Here is a 19,318-nt window from a genome sequence, read left to right as displayed (position 1 = left end):
TGTTTTCCTGGGAATGACTCTCTGTAGAACTCTGGGCATGCTCAATCACACAGTCTGCTGAGCTAGTTTGATCGCCATGGTGTGTTTTTGCAAAGGTTTTCAGTGAAATACTTTAAAGTATCTTGCACATAGTCTTTGAAGGGAAAGGATTTAATTTCATTTTTCATTTCACTACTATTTTACGTTGTTGCAGATTGGTTGTTTTGGTAATTGCACCTGTCAATGTAGTGGCTGACGGCTTTGTTTCTTCTGCAAGTACCTCATACTTTACTGGATTTTTGCTAAAGAATTTTTTTAATGTATCTGGTTTGGTTGCTTCTAGTGAAAATTTTGAATTGCTTGTCTTAGCGGAATTAAGTTTTGGATTTATCCACATTGTTTTAATGAGACTAAGTTTATTTTTCTTCTGATGAACTCTATTTTACTTGTAGCTAGTTTGCACAGATGCTTATGGAAATAAACTTGCAAAAGTAGTATATTTTCTTGAAATTGAATGTTTTATAAAAACATGAGACCAAAGTTCATGTTCAAAGGTGAGAATAATGCATGCTAGTGAAAAATCTACTTAATCAAAAATCCGTTAAAATTTAATTAGGAAGGTAATTATAATGGAAGGCAGACAGTCTGAAGAGGTCACCCTATTTACAAATTCAATAGCACAATATTAGTGCTCTAGTACCCTTAATTTGTATACAGAGAGTGGAATATGTCTTCCCAATTATTTTTTCCACCTTGTTTTCTGTAGAAAAAATTTCCAAAGATCCAGCTGTTTATGTAATTTACCTTGATTACTGCAAATTATACCAGCTGTCTTCATCTGTCTCCCAGCATTCCTGGAGCATTTGGAGTGAAAAGGATGAAGGATGAATCAATTATATGCACTGTGCAACTTAATGACATACAAGTTTGAATACTGACAATTTTCCCTGCTTTTTTTGATCTGAAGATCACTGGGTTAAGATCTAGGGTTAATCTGGGTCAATATTCTGTTTATATTGATGTGGTTTTTATTGTATTTTTCAAGTTATGTTTTGATCCAAATGATTGCTTTAGATGGTCTTAGCTGATTCAGAGTCCAAGGTTGAGTTCTCATTGTGCTATTGCTTCTGGCAATTTATTCAGTACTGCTTTGTGCAGTTCTAGCTCCATGTGTCAGTGGTGGTTTTGGTTGCTTAATCTTTAAGACCCAGAATATGGCATATAATAATTCCTACCTAGATAGGAGTGTGTAACATAATTTGACTAATTTTTACAGAATAACATGGATCATGTTATTCAAAAAGCAAAGCCCTTTTTGGCTTTGCTCTCCCCCACTCTCCCCAGCAAAGTAAACCCAGAGCAATTTCACTTGCCCTGCGTGTTCTTAGGGCAAGCAGCCCATGGGCCCAGCAGTATTTTACACTCATACATCTGTTTTCTTGTGTGGCTGCAGGAGGGTTCCATTCTTGCTTCTTACCTGTGCTGAGGAAAATGGCCTGTGATGCCCATTTAGTTCGTGGGAGGTGTTGCATTTCCTAGAGAAAAGGATTCCTTTTCTAAAGTGTTTTTTTTCAGTTGTTGGGATTTACTCTTCAGTGCTTATAAGGCTTGGCACTGGGGAGGCAACTTCAGTCCTTTCCACAGGATAATCAAATAGTTTAGTCTGGAAAAGATTTCTTAAGGTGGAATTCAGCCGTTGACCAAACTGCCAGGTAGTCCATGTTCCTAAGTGCCATGTCTATTGCAGACTTTAAATATGTCTAGGAGTGGTGACTAAGCCACTTGCTCCAATGCTTTATAACCCTTTCAGGGAGTAAGTATTTCCTAATATCCGATTTAAACTTCTCCTGGTGCAAGTTGAGGCCATTTCCTCTTGTGCTGTTACTTGTTACATGGGAGAAAAGAGTGATATGCACCGCACTACAGCCTCTGCTTGGGTAGCTGTAGAGAGCCATAAGGCCCCTTTCAGGGTTAAATGCTTTATATGTAGTGAGGAAGAGCTGCCTTTGGGTTATGGAGAGGTCATTTTAGTTTGATTCTTGAAATTGGATGTTAAAAATGAGTTGCCTGAGCATTAAAGAAAGGGAATAAAATATTAGAACAAGGAACTCTTGCTTCATTTGAGTGACTGTAATTCAGCAGTATTTATTATGCAGACATATGAATTAGTGGATGGTTTGTTGTAAGTTAGATTTGGTGCTTATGGAAAGTAAGCAAATGGACCATTAATCTGTCTGGCTTGATTCAGATGGGCTTAAACAAAGTAAGGATTCAGAAGGCAGAATGTATCTAATCGAGAAGAGGCTCATAGAGAGATCCTTGGCACTGAGAAGTTACAGAGAGCAAGCATGGCTACTGTCATAGCCATAGTATGGGTACTGTTAAGTGACTAAATAGGGAATAACCTCAAAATGCATTAAATATTCTGACATCTTCATTAGTGGGCAGGCAGACACTTTATAGCAAGTCATTGGGACAAGGATAACTCCCACTTGCATGCTGCTCTTTGGGGCTGTCTGTTAAGTATCTCTTCTTGAGTAATCATGAAGAATCAAATTAAAATACTTTAAAAAGTAATTTATAAAATACATAAATGTTGTGGAATAAATGCCCTTCAAATAATTCTTGTAAAAGATGGACTCATGGGGAGTAAGGTCCCATTACTATTGTCTCAAATTACTGGCAATATCTGTTTTATTTGAGCAACAGTGCTACTAGCTAAGTTTTTTGAGAATGTAGTTGATTATTGCATCTAATGAATTTTTTTTTTTTTAATTTTAGCTAGCTGGAGTGGCCTTCCTTGCAGCTGGTCTGTGGGCATGGAGTGAAAAGGTAAGGGTAAGAGATGACTGGTCTTATTTCAGTGGCTGCCTCCTCCTGCTCCAGTAAATCTACTTCCTCAGGAAGCAGCAGTAGTTAAATGTAGCATCTGAACTCAGGAGCATGTTCAAATAATCTAAACTGAGTTTAGTTGGAATTTGTTTCTTGTCCCTGATCAGAATTTAAGCTGTGACCCTTGATGTTCAGAGCTTTTTTATGAAAGTGTCAGAGCAGGACACTGGGGAGAATTTAGCCTTTATGAACAGGTTCTCTTTCAAAAGCATGTTTTCTAAAATCTGTATTTCTCTACTCACCTCCTTTTATTACAAACAAATATTTGTGAGGGGTATGAACTGTCTTTATATGTTAAAAAGCACCACTAAATCTGAATGTGCATCTTTGAAATACTTCAGAAGGATGCTCTCAGTCTGTTGGCCATCTGTTGTCCATTCTATTCCCCAAGGAGTGCTTGAGTGATTGTGTTTCCATGTAGAGGAACAAAACTGGGGAACATGATGTAGCTGAATAACTCTTATTTTTAGCAAAGGTTTCTTGTAGCTAAGAAACTTCCTCGGCTGAAGGAAGTTACATGCACATGTAGTCAGAGTTCTCCTGTTACAAGAGAACAGAATGATACAGGTATGGAAATGAATGGTTTCAGCACTGAATGGCTGTAAAAGTATGGGTGTAATGAATTCAAGCACTAGGAGAAAGTGACCATTACTAGATTCACTGATCTGCATCTCAGTCAGGAGTGGAGGGCAAGTGCCCATGCTGTTGTGCCACAAACTAGTAAGACTTCAATTACCATCATATGTTTGCTTTTCCTTAATTGAAGTGGTTCCATACAGCAGCTGTCCACATGCAGAGAGGTTCTGAGAGTCCTCTGCTTTTTGGAAGTGAGTTTTATGGTGCTTTTAATTCTGAGGTATTTATTCTCCTCCTGCTGCTCCCCATGTGCTTGCACACATTCTCATAACCATATGAGTGCTGTCATTGCTGTATAGTAAGCAACCTATCTTGACACACAAATGCATTTGCCTCCTATTTTGTTGCTACAGAAGAACTTTCTTTCCAATTCTTTAAGGAGGATGTTAAACTTGTCTTGAATTTGTGTTCTCTAATGTTCATTCTTCTTTCTTGTATACAAGCACAGAGGATCTAGAGATGTGTGTGGCTGGAGACTAATACCTCCATTTGCCAAATTTGCTTTATGGTACACTGAAGTTACTAAAAGGCAAAGGCAGACTCTTTCTGTCTTTATTTTTGAACTTTGCCTGAGCTCTTTCTGTTCTCTGTGCTATCTTGCAAATAAATGCTTCAAAGCCCTTCCTGTGCTTTTGAACTTGTGAATGGTTCATGAATCTGTTCGTTATTTTTATGTCAGTTGTTCTGTGCCATATTTTCAGCAGTGCCATTCTTCAGCCAATAGTGCCTGTGTTTTACAGATAAACATCTCGGTGAACAATAGATGGGAAGTAAGAGAAAAACTATGCAGAAACTGAGCTGCAGTGGTAAACCAAAGATAAACTACAGGTGGTGGAAGAGTTCTGAACATCCTGTCTCTTACCACAACACAAAGTACATTAGGTCTATTTACTTTCTCTGATTTTGTCTCTCTTCTTTGTGCGTTAGGAGTACAGATTAATTCCTCAGCAGTGTTTTTCTCTGGCTAAAAATCATATGCTTCTCTTTTGGCAGATAATATATTGAAATGAGATTGCTGGTTTGTGAGAAATGTTGAAAATACTACATGGAAAAATGTTACCATTGTGACTCCTATTATTTGATTAAGATCCAGTCTGTCTAACTGGGGTATCTAATTGGCCTATCCTTATGATTTTGTAAATGGCTTTGGTTATTCTGACCAGTCACATAAAAGTTAACTTGCATAAAATTTTTAGAGTCAATATCAACAGATACTGGAAAAGTCACAAAGTGAATTATTATAAAGTTTTGGTAGAGGCAAGGCGAATAACACTGAGCCCTCTTACCAGGAAAACAGTTTTTGTTAGAATGGCTTCAAGGAGGACACAAAGGAAGATCTGGGAAACTAGAGGCTGGTCAGCCTAACTTCATTCCAGCAAGTTTGTGGCTGATGACAAATGGAGAGGGTACAGGCAGTTTTCAAATCAAGACTGTTGATCAGAGGGACTTCAAGGGCATGGACAAGTCACACACTGTTCTGTGTGACTGAAAGAAAGGCTTAAAGTGTGAGTTTTGTTACAGAATGTCTGATGCTGAGTGCAGGTGTCAGGCTGCACTCCTGTGCACCTGAGGAACTCTGTGTTGTAAAGGGCAGCCTGTTTGTACCAGATGCAGATGGCACAGGCAGGAGTGTCTTTAGCCAAGTGGGTGTAGTGGGATGAGAGTTTTCTGAAATAATTCCCTTGTTTTCTTCCTTCAGGATATTTGACTTAACATCATTTCTTAGGCAAAATCTCCATTACCCTGTTTTTAAAAGGGCATGTTGTTAACTTTAGGTGTGAACGTGAAGAAAGTCTTGTGGACCAGTGACATTTGAGGTTGAATAATAAAGCCCAGTTCCTGCCAACTTTTATTTGTAACATGCTTTGATCAGAGGAAATTGTATTCCAAAAACTGTTGCTTGAGCAAGTGAGATTGTCTGAAAAGAAGAAGTTTCAGTTTGGGTGTGGGAAGGAGATGGCTGGCAATGGTTATGAATGTGTCAGCACCCTGGTCACACAGCGTTTGGTTTCACAGCGTGTTGATTCTACAAGGATGCTGCATTAGCCCATCTGATCCTGACAGGTGTTTCTGGATTGTGGGGTCAGAACCAAGGTTTGATTAGGTGAAACTCCCATAATTAACCAGGTAGACCAAGTTGGTTAGCTGTGAGGTGTAACAGTTTTTAAAAATGAAAGTGTGTGACTGGTAAAACATTATCAACAAACTAGGACCATTTTGTAATAGCCTCTTTCAGCTGTTAGTCACCAGCGAGGCAATTCAGAGTGCTGCGGTTTCATTTTTTTTTCCCTTTTCATCCCATCAGCCAGTTTTGATATAAACAACTCTGTCTTGCTGTTGCCAAATTAACAGCTCTGACAGACTCTGTTATGGAACATGCTATGAAAGAAGATGGAGTCTTGTGGAACACTGCAGTTCTGTTAATCAGTGTCTTTAACTGATGGAGTTTGTCCATCAGGGCACACTTTCTTCTAATGCTGTAGATTTTATTTTTATTAAGTAAGCAGTTAAATAAGAAGTGATGGGGCTTTTTCCAAGGTGTTTTCTTGGGATGTATATCTTTGACACTTTGTTCTAGAACACGTACCTGGTAGAAAGACAGTAATTTGCATTTTACTGAAAGAATTGGGCAGCTTATTGCAAGTCTCTATGATGTTTTTCTCTTACACCAAACATGGTTACCTTGAGCATATACTTTATAAAGAAAAAAATAGTGGGCATATGATGATGGGGTGTTGTGTTGAATTTTGTTATTTCTTAGTTTCAAAAGTGAAAATATTTCCTTATCAAAATGTTCTGTGTATTGTTGATGGTTGTGTGATGAACACGCAGACTACTGCAAGGCTGTCTGGGTGTCCCTGCAAATCATTCTCATGAAGAGTTTGTTGTGTGTCCCTTCTGTCTTCTTCTGCATGTTCCATCTTGTTCTTGCACACCCCATGAGAATCCTGCTATGTCTGTTTGATGGAATTTTAATGGTAGCTGGTGTAATAATTTTTTAAAACCTAATCTACAAAGTAAAAGGAAGGTTTTTACTGTGTTAGCGTTGCATTCACGTACATTGAGCAACCTACACACACAGGCTTCATAACAAAGATTATTGTCAAGATAAGTGGTTTCTGGATAGTTAAAAAAAAGAAAATATTGCTTCTATGTTAGGCAAATTGCAAATATAGAGAATCGTTAACTGCTTGTAGTGTAAGAATATTTATCAGGGGTGAAAGGGGAGTGTTTAGACTATACTTTTATATTTCTGAAAGCGTTCGGAGGAGCACTACTAAGACTCTTTGGCACTAGAAGGGTTGTAACTAAAAAGAGAGGAAAAATATGCTTCCCTTGAAAATAAAAAAAGAGATTATTTCCCTCTTTCAAATGTCATCCATAAGGTGCTTTGTCCTTAGAATGTCTTTCCCTTTCTCCCACTTAAACATTAGGATTGGAAGTGTTTTCTTAATATATTTTTTAGACCACGATATTGGAGTGCCCTTCTGAAATATGCATTTCAAGTTGATATAAAACATTAATCCTTTTACCTTGAAACTTAAAGAACATTCAGTGATAGAATTGAGCTTTTGGCACCATCTTGTGGAATTCTGTTTGCCAAATAGATGTAGGGGGATGTAGCCTGAGAAACTGACTTACTAAGAGAATTACTAGCTATAACTATAATACTTCTTCTGGGGTGAAGAGAACTGGTATTGTCAATGACCATTTTCCAACAAGACTTTTTTTTGTTGGTGTCACTGTTTGCAAGTTGAAGGGTTTGCAACCAGTTCATTCGGAATCATGTGGAAATCATCCAGAAGGAATGCTGAGTGAATAACATGCTTACAGTGGTCACATTCTGTTCTGGTTTTTTCTTTCAGGGTGTGTTGTCTGATCTGACAAAGGTGACTGGTCTTCACGGTCTGGACCCAGTGGTGCTTGTCTTAGTGGTGGGAATAGTGATGTTTACTTTGGGATTTGCTGGTTGTGTGGGAGCACTGAGAGAAAACATCTGCCTGCTGAAGTTCGTAAGTAACATCATTACATGAAGGAATTATTATATGTGTGAAAGCTGCAAATGATGAAGAACTGGGAGCAAACTCAGATAATTCACGATAGAATTTGGTTTGTGGCAAAGTATACGGTAAACTTGCTGTCTTGACAGATCTCTGAGTAATGGTATTGAAAGCAGGGTGGTTCCAGCTTATCTGTTCTCCTCTGTGGAACGTGTTCTTCCCTGCCTTTTTAATTTGTTCTGCTCTGCAGTGATGTTATAGTAGGTATATCAGAATCTAACATTGTGTTGTTATGGGATGTGCTTAGTCAGTTAGGAATCACTGAGAGAATATAATATAGTGGAACAAAATCCCTTAAAAATTTTAAGTTTCTTGTACATGTTGGCAAAACTTTGGGACTTCTGTGACTGATGTAAAATTTCTTAAATGGTTGTTTTTATACTGTAGCTTTTTTGCTTTAGATCTGAAAACAGCTAAGCTGGACAAAAATTTAAAAAAAAACAGAACTAGAAACAATCCAAGAGCTAATAAAGGCTTCTTTAGCCCATTGTTTTACAGATTCTCAATTATTAGTGTTTTCACTGCTGTGAATGACTTTGTCTGATGGTCTTTTTATGGTCAAGTTCAGGTGACGAAAACAAAAGGACAACTCTGCCTCTTGGGGTTTCTTTACCTTGTATTCGTACTGTGCTCAGTGTCTGTACTGAATCAAAATTTGAACCCCATTCTGTGTCTGTTTCTCGTGGTATAGGAATGCATTCAAAGTGAATTCATATTTTCTAATTTAGAACTTTCTTTTTTACAGTTCTGTGGAACAATTGTGTTTATATTCCTGTTGGAGCTGGCAGTAGCAGTTATGGCTTTCCTGTTCCAGGACTGGGTGAGGGACAGGGTAAAAGAATTCTTTGAGAATAACATTAAATCCTACCGAGACGACATTGACCTCCAGAACATCATTGATTCACTACAGAGAATTGTAAGTTCATATCCTGTCACTTCTTTGATGTAGGAGAATATAGATTTTAAAGTTTACGTATTTTTTATAGAATTATAATAATTTGTAGCTAATAGTACTGTGTTACAGATGTGCTGGTTTCCTTCCTTCTGTATTGAAAGCAGCAGGGAGGGAAGATACCATGACATCCATGTCTGTTGTGGAAGCTCAGGCATGCATCTGTCTTTGACCTTTCCCATTTGCTCCCCTTTCTCCTGCTCCCTAAGAAAAAGCTTTCTGTTAAAAAAACTTTGCAATGGAACTGATTGTAAGACAATTACATCCAAAATGATAATTTTTATGATTTTGCTCGACATGCTGACACCTGTATCCAGGAGCAGTATTCCAGATGTATTGCCTTGATTTCATGTCTGTTCATTTTTTTTTACTCTGCTGTTGTCATTGACTCTGCACAGGCTTAGGGATGGTGAAGATTTGTAAGCAAACACTTACTGTTTGGAGATATTTTAGAGAGAACTTGTCCACTGAACAGACTTTTGAAATGTTTTTATCTGCTGCAGAACCATTGCTGTGGTGCACAAGGTCCAGAAGACTGGGACTTTAACATATACTTTGACTGCAAGAGTGAAAGCAAAAGTCGTGAGAAGTGCGGAGTTCCTTTTTCCTGTTGTATACCTGATCCTGCTGTAAGTTGTTTCCTGGCTTTGTTTTTGCCCTGACATTGTCAAGTTATGACAGGAAGTACTTCCTGAATAAGGTGTTGAAGGGCTTTGAGATGTCCTAAACCACCAAAAATCACTCTTGTGCAGACAAACTTTTTTTTTGTGTTTCTGTTGCACTCCTTTTAGAGTCTAAATGTGGCAACCTGTTAACTGAAAATGTGCTGTCACCAGGAATTCAAGCCATTTTAGTATGGTTTGGATCTGAAGCACTGTGGCTAGCTTTTTTTTATTCCCAGTTTGTAATTTCATTGGATCCCTGGCCTTTTTCTGGCTTGTAAGGAGCTGAGAGCTCCAAGAGTGTGTTTGCCCCCGTTGGAATTAATGTTTCACCACCCCTCTGCCAGACAGGCAGAGTAACTCCATTTGCTGCTTGTTTGTCAGTAATTAGTGAAGTACTCATGTATGAAGTTTAGAGCTTCTGAGTCAGTCCTTGGTTTTGGCAAGGTTTAGGTGCTTATTGGTTAACTTGTTTTATGAAACTTTGTGAAACTTTGTGAAATTTTTGAGCCTTGCAGCAGATGCCAAAATGTGGAGGTAGAGGCTAACTTATAGTGCTTTATGGTGTTATTGGGAATACTTACAGCTTAAAATCCATCCAGCAGTGCTTGTGCTGAGAGAGCCATTGGTAAGTTATATTTAATACCTGGTAGGCTTCTGATTGTATTGGAATTCAGCCAAGGAAAGCCTTTTTCAAGGCCATATTCCACGTTCAGATTCCCCAGTAATCATTTTCTAGCCTAGTTTGGAGCAGTACTGTTCAACTGAACATTTTTCTGTTGCTGGTGCTGTATTTAAGCAGGAAAAAGGATGCTTAAGTCTGTTAATTGGGAGATTCTATTATGAATATTTCAGTAAAACTTAATATAAATTTTGTAAATGCAGGTGTCTCACCTCTGTGCTGGCAGTGCAGTTTTCATGTTAAAAAGTTGCTCGTTGAATGCCAAGTGATACAAGCAGCTGAGATTACTGGTGAAGGATATAATCTGATACCATCATCTATAGTACACACCTTTGCTTTGTCCTTAATTTTCTTGTGTTTCTTTGCTTGTTTTTACTAAAAATGCTTTTAAAAATGGTTTGCTCTGACATTTGATCTGTTTATGGATATAAAAAATAGAAAAACTTCCTGTGAGCAGAAGAGAGTCCAGGTAGATTGCAAATAAACAAATCAATCTCTTTTGCTTTGCAGCAAAAAGTTGTGAATACGCAGTGTGGCTATGATATCAGGAAGAAGGTAAGGTGCTGTCTGTCATGTTCTGTGCCTGCATAGACAAAACTGTAACTGGTGGGATTGCTGATAGAGGTGTCAGCTCAAGATTCTAGGAACTAAGGACTGTGCTACATCATACTACAGGTGTAGAGCAAAGTAGACATTGTCCTTTGTTTAAAGTAACTTTCTACTGTGGGAGCGGAGAGAAAACAAGTGGGAACAGATGGGGGGGAAAGGTGAGTTTCAAAAAGGGATAGGACTTGGATTTCAAGTGTGCATTTCAATTACCAGTTGTAATAGTCTAAATCTGCTGATCTGTTGTTTGCTAATTTGACCTACTATCTGCTAGTCTATTATCTGCTAATTCTACCATGTTTCTGATAAACAGGATTTCCAGGAAGATGCAAATATCAATGTCTGGCATTGCCCAATTCAGATGTGTATTTTTGAAGTGTGGTTAAAAACTTTATTGCAGAAATGACAAAGCATTAGTTTAGCTAGATCATGTGATTGATCTTATAGTAAACTTGAGCAGAAAAGTAATATTCTTATTCTTCCTTTCTACCTTCAGAGCAAAAGTCAATGGGATGATCAAATTTTTGTCAAAGGATGTATCCATGCGCTTGAAGCTTGGTTACCCCGAAATATCTACATTGTTGCAGGTGTCTTCATAGCTATCTCACTGCTCCAGGTTAGTTGTTATTTTTATGATTCTTTGAAAAAAAAGTCATGTTTGCAGATAAAGACCTGCTGAAGGTAAAAGTAATTATCGACAGAGGTAAAATAAATATTTTGAATGTGGATTTTTTAGGTTTGCTAAGAGGATGGCAGAAACACTAATTATAGTAAAGGGGAGTTAGTGTAAAAACACCTGTTGCACAAAGCACTGAAGGTTATTATAAAAATTCAGTGCAGTAATAACAGTGTTTAATAATTGGGATATATATAGTAATATTAATATGGTCATATGTAATATATGATTATTATAGCAAATATTCCCTGTGTTTCAATGTCATTTAGGAGGGGGTATCTTCTGTCTGCTCCAGTAGATCTGAGCTCCAGCCTTCTACCACAAGCCTGAACTGATAAAGATACAGCCTTGTCCTTCATGCTAAGGTTACCTCAGCCAGCTGTAGGTGACCTGCAGTGGCTAACCTAAAGTGATGGTAGCAGGCTGCTCAAAAAGGTTGGGAATGTAAGAGCAGGGAAATAGGTGAACAGGTAGCAAATGTGATGTTAGCCGAACCAGATGGAAGATGGTGACTTCTGTTACCTCATCAGAGAGGGAGCTGAAATTCTCAGTAAAGCATGTTCCATTGCTGCTTTCAAGGCGGATGCTGCTTTCATTGTGGCAGTTGTTTGCACTGCGTTAATTGCTATGCTGTGAAGTTCCTTCACTCTTATGGGAAACAATAAACTTTAAATTCTGCTACAGAAAGGTCTTTTGCTAGCACTCTATACTCAACACTATTGTCAATTACATGGAAAATCCTTTCTCCAACCCTGGTAATCCTGCCCTCTGTAGCTTAGGGTTTGATATATTTTTATCACCATCTGGTGATAATGCTTCCATGGGTTTGAGAAATGCTGTGCTAAGAACAGCACTTCTTGCTAGGAGGATGGTAAAGACACAAAGTTTAATCTTTTGGCAATGTGTTGATTGACAGTAACTTGACAATGTTGTTCTCTATTCATGTCCCGAGGCTCTGTGAAATCACTTTCAGTTATTTGTATTTTCCAATTGGGTCTTTCTTGTGCATTAAGCTATTTCATTGTGGGACTGAGAATTAGACAAAACCTGACTACATTTAAATGAAATCTTTCAGCTTTCCAGAACTTCACCCCAGTTTTATATTATTGCTAAGAATGTTTTAGGAAATTTGCTGAGTTACAAGTTCATCCTCAGTTTGTAAAGGAAGATTTCCCTGAGAACTGACATGAATGTTAAAATTTCAAATTTAAAATGTCTCTGAATAATCTGGGACTACTGTGTTGCCTGTGACAAGAATTTCATTTTAGTACCGGTAATTGTACATTCTGTCTGTATTTAAAAAAAAATTCATCTGAAAATTGACTGGGTTGTTATTCAAAGTTGTGGAACCAATGTCTGCTTTGTAGCTTTAGCAGTAGGTAAGCATGGGTGTTTATGACACTCAGACTTGGTTAAGTGAATTTCTTCTAGCTCTAAGGCATCTGAAAGCTTATTATTTAGAAAGCTGCTGAAGTTCTACATGAAAGCATCTCTCTCATGAGTTTTATTACCTGCAGGATTCTGTTGCCTTTATTACCTTTTAGTAATAGCTATGCTTTGATGGATGATCTTGGCTATGAAATGATATCTGAACTTGCCAACAAACATCTTACAGACTGGTGCATGACAAGTATTTTATCTCACAAAATGGTATATTTTTTATCTTTTTAGATTTTTGGGATTTTCCTAGCCAGAACATTGATTTCTGATATTGAAGCTGTGAAGGCAAGTAATGCCTTCTGAATATGAAAGCAGACCCATGTTGCAAGACAGTGTATGTTAAGATTATTGATTGGACACCAAGGCAGAAGGAATGCACGGACCGTGAAATACTCCTGCTGTTAAAAGCCTTATGTGGATTTTTTTTTTCCCTGCTCATGGTTTTTGTTAGAAGCTGTTACAAAAAAAAAAAAAAACACCAAACACATGCTGTCTACCTTTTTTCTGACAAGACAACTCAGTGCACCAGCATTGATCTCTGAGGAAGAAATGGAATTTCCCAAGACATTGGCAGAACGGATTTTAGAGACTGTAGCAGAGAGCCATGAAACTCCTGTGAACCCTTTCCTTGAAGGATGGCTAAGAAGATTGTTCTGTCTTCACTCCTGTCTTAAAATGTAATCTTTTCAAATGTCGCATGCTGATTTCTTCAGAACCTTGCAATCATATTAATCTCTCCAGTAGACTTTTTGGCAACATATCCAGCAATCATGATTGGAAATGGGGGAAAAAAATCACAAAATGTCTGCATCTTTAGTTGATTTGAGGTTGTGCAAACCCCACGCTGTTTTGAAAAACGCAAGCCAGCTCCCGGGATTGGAAAAACCTGACTATCTGTAGCATTAAGTCTTACAAATCTCCATTTCAGGCAAGAGGGTGTAAAGCCCTGAAGCTGTTTCCTGTCTGAGAAAAATGTAAATATTCTTTATTTATAGAAGAAAAACCTCTTTAAAAATGCTTATCCTTTCAATGATCAGTAATATCTTTAAAAAGTGCTGTCTGCATACACTTCAGAATGCAGCTTGTTTCAGTAGGTAGCAAGCGTGCTGTGCTAGCTGTTGATGGCTTTTGTTATTCCTCTGGTTTCTCTCAATTGCTATGTTGATCTTCACAAGTCTTAACTGCCACTACCAGGACAGATGAAAGACCTACAAATTCAGTGTTAATCTGTACTGAAATGTGTTTTTAAATAGGGAAGTACAGATTTAGCAAAATATTCAAGTTGTTGAATTTTAAAGTCTTGTATAAAGCTATTGAGCCATCAGTTCTGCCTGGTTCATGGTTCAAATGTGAATCAAAATGCAGTGAAGCAGAATGATTTCTTCAGTCATTTTCTACATGAAGCAGAACTAGTCCTTCTTAAGTCAGGGTTTTCATTTTAATCAAGAGAAAAGTAAACTCTTCTTCCAGTCCTCCCTTTGTGGGAGTTAGTAGATGGATCTGTAGGTCAGTAGGAGTTCCAGTCTCTTCTGTAAGACTTTGGTGTTATATCCTTAGCTGGAAGGTGAAAGTATGTGGCTGAAAAATTTTTGGAAGTAGCTGCAGCTGTCAGTGTTACTGTGGGCCATATAGCTAACATCATTTACTGCTTCCAGGGACACCAGGTTTTTCAGGGAGAGCAGGTTCACTTACAGTGCCTAACACAGTGTAAATTTTAGAAAAGTATCTATTTTTATAATATTTTACTATATGTAGTGTGCCTGAAGGATATAATACTTGTTTTTCTAAAGTATATGGCTTTCTTTGAAAGCCAAGCTTTTAAATATATTATGTCCTTTTTTTCTATTATGCATATATTAACAAACATTTCGCTGGCAAAAGTTGGTCAACAGTAAGAACCTTTGTGTCTGGTGGATTGTCCAGACATCCTTCTAGCTTGTAATCTGTGAAGCACTTCAGACAGTGCTCATCTGTACTTCAGCTTTCATAGTTCTTTTTCTGGCCAGTGATTGAGACACAACAGGAAAAGGAAGCTTGTCTAAGGATTGCTGATTTCCTTACAGTAGCAGAGAATAGTCTGCTGCTAACTCATCTGAAAACCTGAAAGTAAAATGGCCGGAAGTACAGTGTGACTTTTTAATTTTGGTGTACAACAAGAAAACAATAGCAGTAGATCACTGAGGGGAGAGCAAGAGGCATTTCTTCTGTAAAGCTGTGAATTTGAGGTCTGTGTTACCTGTTTGTTGAATCTGATCCACAAGGAGCAGCCAGAAATGTGTGATTGTACTACAACTTGGTAAGCAGCAGAGCAGTGGCCAGCAAACTTTGCTTTAAATTCTGGTGCTTGAAACTTTTAACACCTCATCAGCCAATTTACTTGGTTAAGGTTATGTGTGATAATCTGATGTGTGTAAAATCAGAGAAGGAAGATTGCTATTTGGAACCTTTTAGTCATAAAACATTGCATTGAAAACACCAGCTAGGGAGTACATTTCCCTTTGCCAGTTTTTGACACAGCCAGCTCCTAATGCTAGGAAGGAATTCCAGTGATTTGGTAAAAATCATTCTGGTGTCAAAGATGGCTGTGGAGTTCATGCACTGAAATTAGCTGCTGACAAGAGCCAGCATTACAGATTAGGATTCCAGGGTCTGCAAATCTTGCCAAGTTACCTGAAGACTAATTAATACTTGGGTTTTTTGGAAGTACTCTTTGTATGCAAACCAGAATTTAACTGAAGTACTGTATTTCCACAGTTTGTTCTTAATGGCTTTGTCCATATTAACACCAGCCTTTGTATCAGTGTTTCATTTATTTGGAACTGAATTTGACAGAAGTTCAATTTATTTGAGGACCTTTAAATTCATGGAGTGATTTGTCCTTTTTGCCACTGTGGATAAACTTCTCTGTGCTTATTCAGTGTAACTTTTAAAATCCTAGGGCTCTAGGTTATTTTGCCCCTTTATGCCCATAAGTGGCTAGTGTAATTTCAGACTTGTAATGGGAACACTTTCTGCTTAGTTTCATTTAGTACCTTCACTGTGGACCTGCAGTGACTTCATGGCTAAAGATTTAGGTTACGGTCTAAAAAAAAGTCTTGTCAGCAAAAGCAGCTGGGTATGAGCCTGCCTCTGAAGCCTCAAAGGAAAAGTAATTCAGTGGTCTCACCGAGAGGTCTGATACATTGTTGATGTTGAATTTCGGCGGTTGTATTTGGAACAAGTTCACCAACACTACAGTGGAACCAGGGTTTTTTGATGAAGATGTCAAAAGAGGTCAGACTTGAAGAACTGGACTGAGAGAAGCAAACTTCAATGTGATCACTTTATTTCTCAGAAATGAGCACAACTTATTTCCGTTAAGCAATGTATGTATTTGTCAGTCTGACAGTGCAACTGCCTCTGGTTTTATTGATATAACTGCATTTGGACACAGTTTCCCTGTACATGAGGAGGAGGATGAATATAAGCACTGAAAAAAGTGCAATGACCAAAGGACCTTGGGTTGCCTTGTGAAAACCTGAATGTTTCTTCCCAAGAGATCTTTAGCTTTGAGCTCATGCAGTGCCATGTGGACAGACTTGTGCTTCCAGTCCATGGAGCTCATGTGGCCATTGATTTATGTGTAGAATTGCCTTGGGTTTTGTATCCCCATTCCATCCTTCCCTCTTTCTTCCCCTTACTGCCTGTGCGTTGTCAGGCAGTTTGAACATTGTTCAGCCACTGAGAAAGGAGCTCCTGTCTCCTCTTCTGAGATGGCTTTTCTGAGTGACTTTCAATATATTTTTTTCTCAAGCCTTAAATTTGATTAAATAAAATTCAGTATTTTCTACTTCTGGAGTTCGATTCCTGAGATTTGTTGCTTACAGTCACTAATATTTCACTCTTGAAGGTTTAGACTGGCTACTGAGACTGCAGTTTGTGGATAACCCAGAAATGGTGAAGGTCCAGGGGTGCTGCTTGTTTTTGTATTTTGCTGAAACTAATTCTTTATATTTTTTCTTTTCAGTCTGGTTTGTTGAATAACAGATGAGACTGATGCTTTTCTTGGCATTTTTAATGGAAAGCCATGAACAAGTGAAGAGCTGCAGAATGGTGTAGAGTAACTATTGAATCTCTGGACATCAAAAAAAGTTAAAAGTGCTGTTTTTCTTTTCTTCTATTATGTGGTCAAAACTTGTGTGTTACTCAACGAGTGTCACTTCTCTGGGCTGGTTTTATGAAATTCCCTTTCTGAAGGCTGCTCCAGAAAGTGATATTTGGTGATTAGTGTCATGGGCTAAGTAGTGCTGCTGGGTTTTGCAAGTGGGAAAGCTTTTGCAGGAACAAAGTTGTCATGTTTGTTTGCAGACATAAGCCAGTTGTTCTCAAATCGAGAACATGAAGCCTTGTTGACTTCTAAATACAGTCTGGTTTGTAATAGGTTTCTGAAGATCAGTGCTTGTTTTTTTTTCCCAATAGCTTTTCTGCTGGCTAAAAAAAAAAAAGTAATTGCTCCCAAGCTTTTCAGTCTCTACCACTTCATTGTTTTGGATTTTATCTTCTAGGTCTGGACAGTATGACTGTGCAATGTACCTTCAACTGCTTCAAAAATTTCCCGTAAGAACAAGTTGTGGAATGGAATCTGTTACCTTTTCATCTAGTGACCTTTTTAAACACAAAAGGATTCTACAGAAATGTTCAGAGACATTTGTTTTACTACATTTCTTTTTTTCCATTATCTAAAGTTAAACCCAGGCTCTCTTATGGGTGATAATGGAATGCTGGCTGCCTCCACATCCTCACCCCTGCCCACTTGTAATTTCTGACTGGTTTTATTCCTGTGTCTTGTCCAAGCACTTCGTTCACTGACTGTGGTTTTGTGTAAACTTTGCTTCTGCAGAGTCTCATTCCAGTAGGTGCAACTGAAATCAGGACAAGACTGTAGCCTTGAGTATTTAGGAATGTAACTTGTGACAGGAGCAGGTACAGTTTCAGAGATGAGCTTTAAAATTGGAGATTGAAAGGAGAGTTAGCTTAAAGATGGTTTTGATTTTGACATGTTCACCTAACAGTTGGGCTCAGAAGTGTCATTCACAATGTGCAGATGTTGAACTGGTGCCAGTTAGCCCTTTGTTTAAGCTACAGCTTTAATCTAACTTGTGTTTCAGGTTGCTTGATAGAAGCTTAAGACTTTAATATAATTATTTAACGGTCCCATTGATACAAGAAATTGCAGGTGTGTATCCGAATCTCACAAAACCAAGCCACTGAAAAATGTGTAACAAGTGGTAATTGCCTGATGTTTCTCCTGTGATGTTTCTTTACCTCATTTGTTTGACAGGACTTTTTCCTGCTGCTGTGTGTTAGTGGCTCAGTGAGGAGCAGCAGTGGTGCAAGCATCAGGCCAAAGAGATGTGCTAATGAGGAGGCTTTTATACACAGCTTTCAAAGCAGGAGCTGCACCTGGGCTTCAGCAGTGTTGGTTGTGCAGCAGCATGACCAATGCAAGGGTTGCAAAGCTGGTGGTGTGTGCCTCAGCAGCAGTGCTGGCTTGTAGGAGAAGGGAGGTTAGTGGGGTGTCTCTCCTCTCAGAACCTGTAATGTTGTGATGGCTTCCTTGACCACATCTGCATTGCTGTGACTGCAGAGTTGCTCGAGGGTGTCTTTGATCTTGTCCTCTTCAATTTCTTGTCTCAGATCACCTGAATGGGAGATGAAATGATGGCTTTTAGTTACCTGCCATGGTGTAGTGGCTCCCAGCAATTGTTGTAAGATAAAAGTTTGGACTACTTGTTGTTCATAATAAGCTGCTTCAATTAAAACATTTGTTTCAATAAATACCCTTTCAGCCATTGGAAGTATTGGCCAGATAAAGGTTTTTTTCCTCCTACTTTACTTCTGAGAACTGACTGACAGAAAAAAAAAACAACAAAAAAACCAAATTTTGAAATTCTAATACAGGACAATTTCTGGCCCATTTTTGCCTGTATGCTTTTTGCTACCATTCCATATTAGTAAGACTCAACTCTTAGCCTTACAGCTAGTCTATAAAATGCTAAGTATATACGTCTCTGGAAAAAAGTCATATAGATCCTATCCATTATGTCAATACTTCATAGTAGCACTGAAAGCTGCAAGTTCTTTATCCTTATTCCAATATCTGTGTGGCTACAGGGATAAAATAGAGAATACTGCAAAATCCAGCTTGTCTGTCAATACAGGATTTAAAAGGCAGCTCACCTTGTGATCCATCCTTGCCCAAGTACAGCTGTTATTTTCAATTTATGTAATTTTTGTGCTAAGATGTGAGAAACTGCCACAAGATTTTTGGGCTCCTGGTCTCAAGGTGATTGTTTTAATTTATTGCTGTACGTCTGGGGTAGTCCCATCCTGCTGAAAGCATTTGAAGTCTTCCTGACCATGGAGTGAAACTGAAGTGGTGCCCTTCACATGCTTTACTGAACATCAGTGTGTGAAGGCAGCATTGCTAAAATGGCTGCTTGATCCCACCTTCTGGTTTGCTCACAGCACAGGCAGAACAAATGTGTGCCTGCCTATGAGCATGGTATGGACTCTTTCTTTGGATATAAAAATGCTCTGGGAGGGCCAGGCATTTGTGCATGGTGAAGTTGGACAAAGATGCTTTTATTCCAAGACTCTAATTTTGCTATTTTGAGACTTTGGTTATGCCACTGACTCACTGGAATGAAGTCTTCCTCTCTTTTTTATTTTATTCAACTAATGGTTTAAGCA

General features: G+C 38.4%; 2 protein-coding genes across 9 annotated transcripts in view; one reads left to right on the top strand and one right to left on the bottom strand.

Moving 5' to 3' along the window:
• TSPAN14 (tetraspanin 14) overlaps positions 1-16,415 on the top strand; it is a 35,013-nt gene extending 18,598 nt beyond the window's left edge. For all 7 annotated transcript variants that reach the window (XM_038140531.1, XM_038140527.1, XM_038140525.1 and 4 more), the window contains 7 exons: positions 2,761-2,811; positions 7,374-7,520; positions 8,314-8,484; positions 9,024-9,149; positions 10,375-10,419; positions 10,967-11,086; positions 12,818-16,415. In XM_038140531.1, the coding sequence (XP_037996459.1) occupies positions 2,761-2,811; positions 7,374-7,520; positions 8,314-8,484; positions 9,024-9,149; positions 10,375-10,419; positions 10,967-11,086; positions 12,818-12,889 (732 nt within the window). In that variant the 3' untranslated portion in view covers positions 12,890-16,415. The remainder of the gene's footprint in view (positions 1-2,760; positions 2,812-7,373; positions 7,521-8,313; positions 8,485-9,023; positions 9,150-10,374; positions 10,420-10,966; positions 11,087-12,817) is intronic.
• The window catches only part of LOC119702430 (rap1 GTPase-GDP dissociation stimulator 1-like), a 35,275-nt gene continuing 28,962 nt past the window's right edge, over positions 13,006-19,318 (bottom strand). For both annotated transcript variants that reach the window (XM_038140521.1, XM_038140519.1), the window contains one exon: positions 13,006-18,267. In XM_038140521.1, coding sequence (XP_037996449.1) covers positions 18,134-18,267 — 134 coding nt within the window. In that variant the 3' untranslated portion in view covers positions 13,006-18,133. The remainder of the gene's footprint in view (positions 18,268-19,318) is intronic.

The sequence above is a fragment of the Motacilla alba genome, chromosome 6 (assembly GCF_015832195.1).
Source record: "Motacilla alba alba isolate MOTALB_02 chromosome 6, Motacilla_alba_V1.0_pri, whole genome shotgun sequence".
In the NCBI taxonomy this organism is placed as follows: domain Eukaryota; kingdom Metazoa; phylum Chordata; class Aves; order Passeriformes; family Motacillidae; genus Motacilla; species Motacilla alba.
This window is presented reverse-complemented; position numbering and strand designations above follow the sequence as displayed.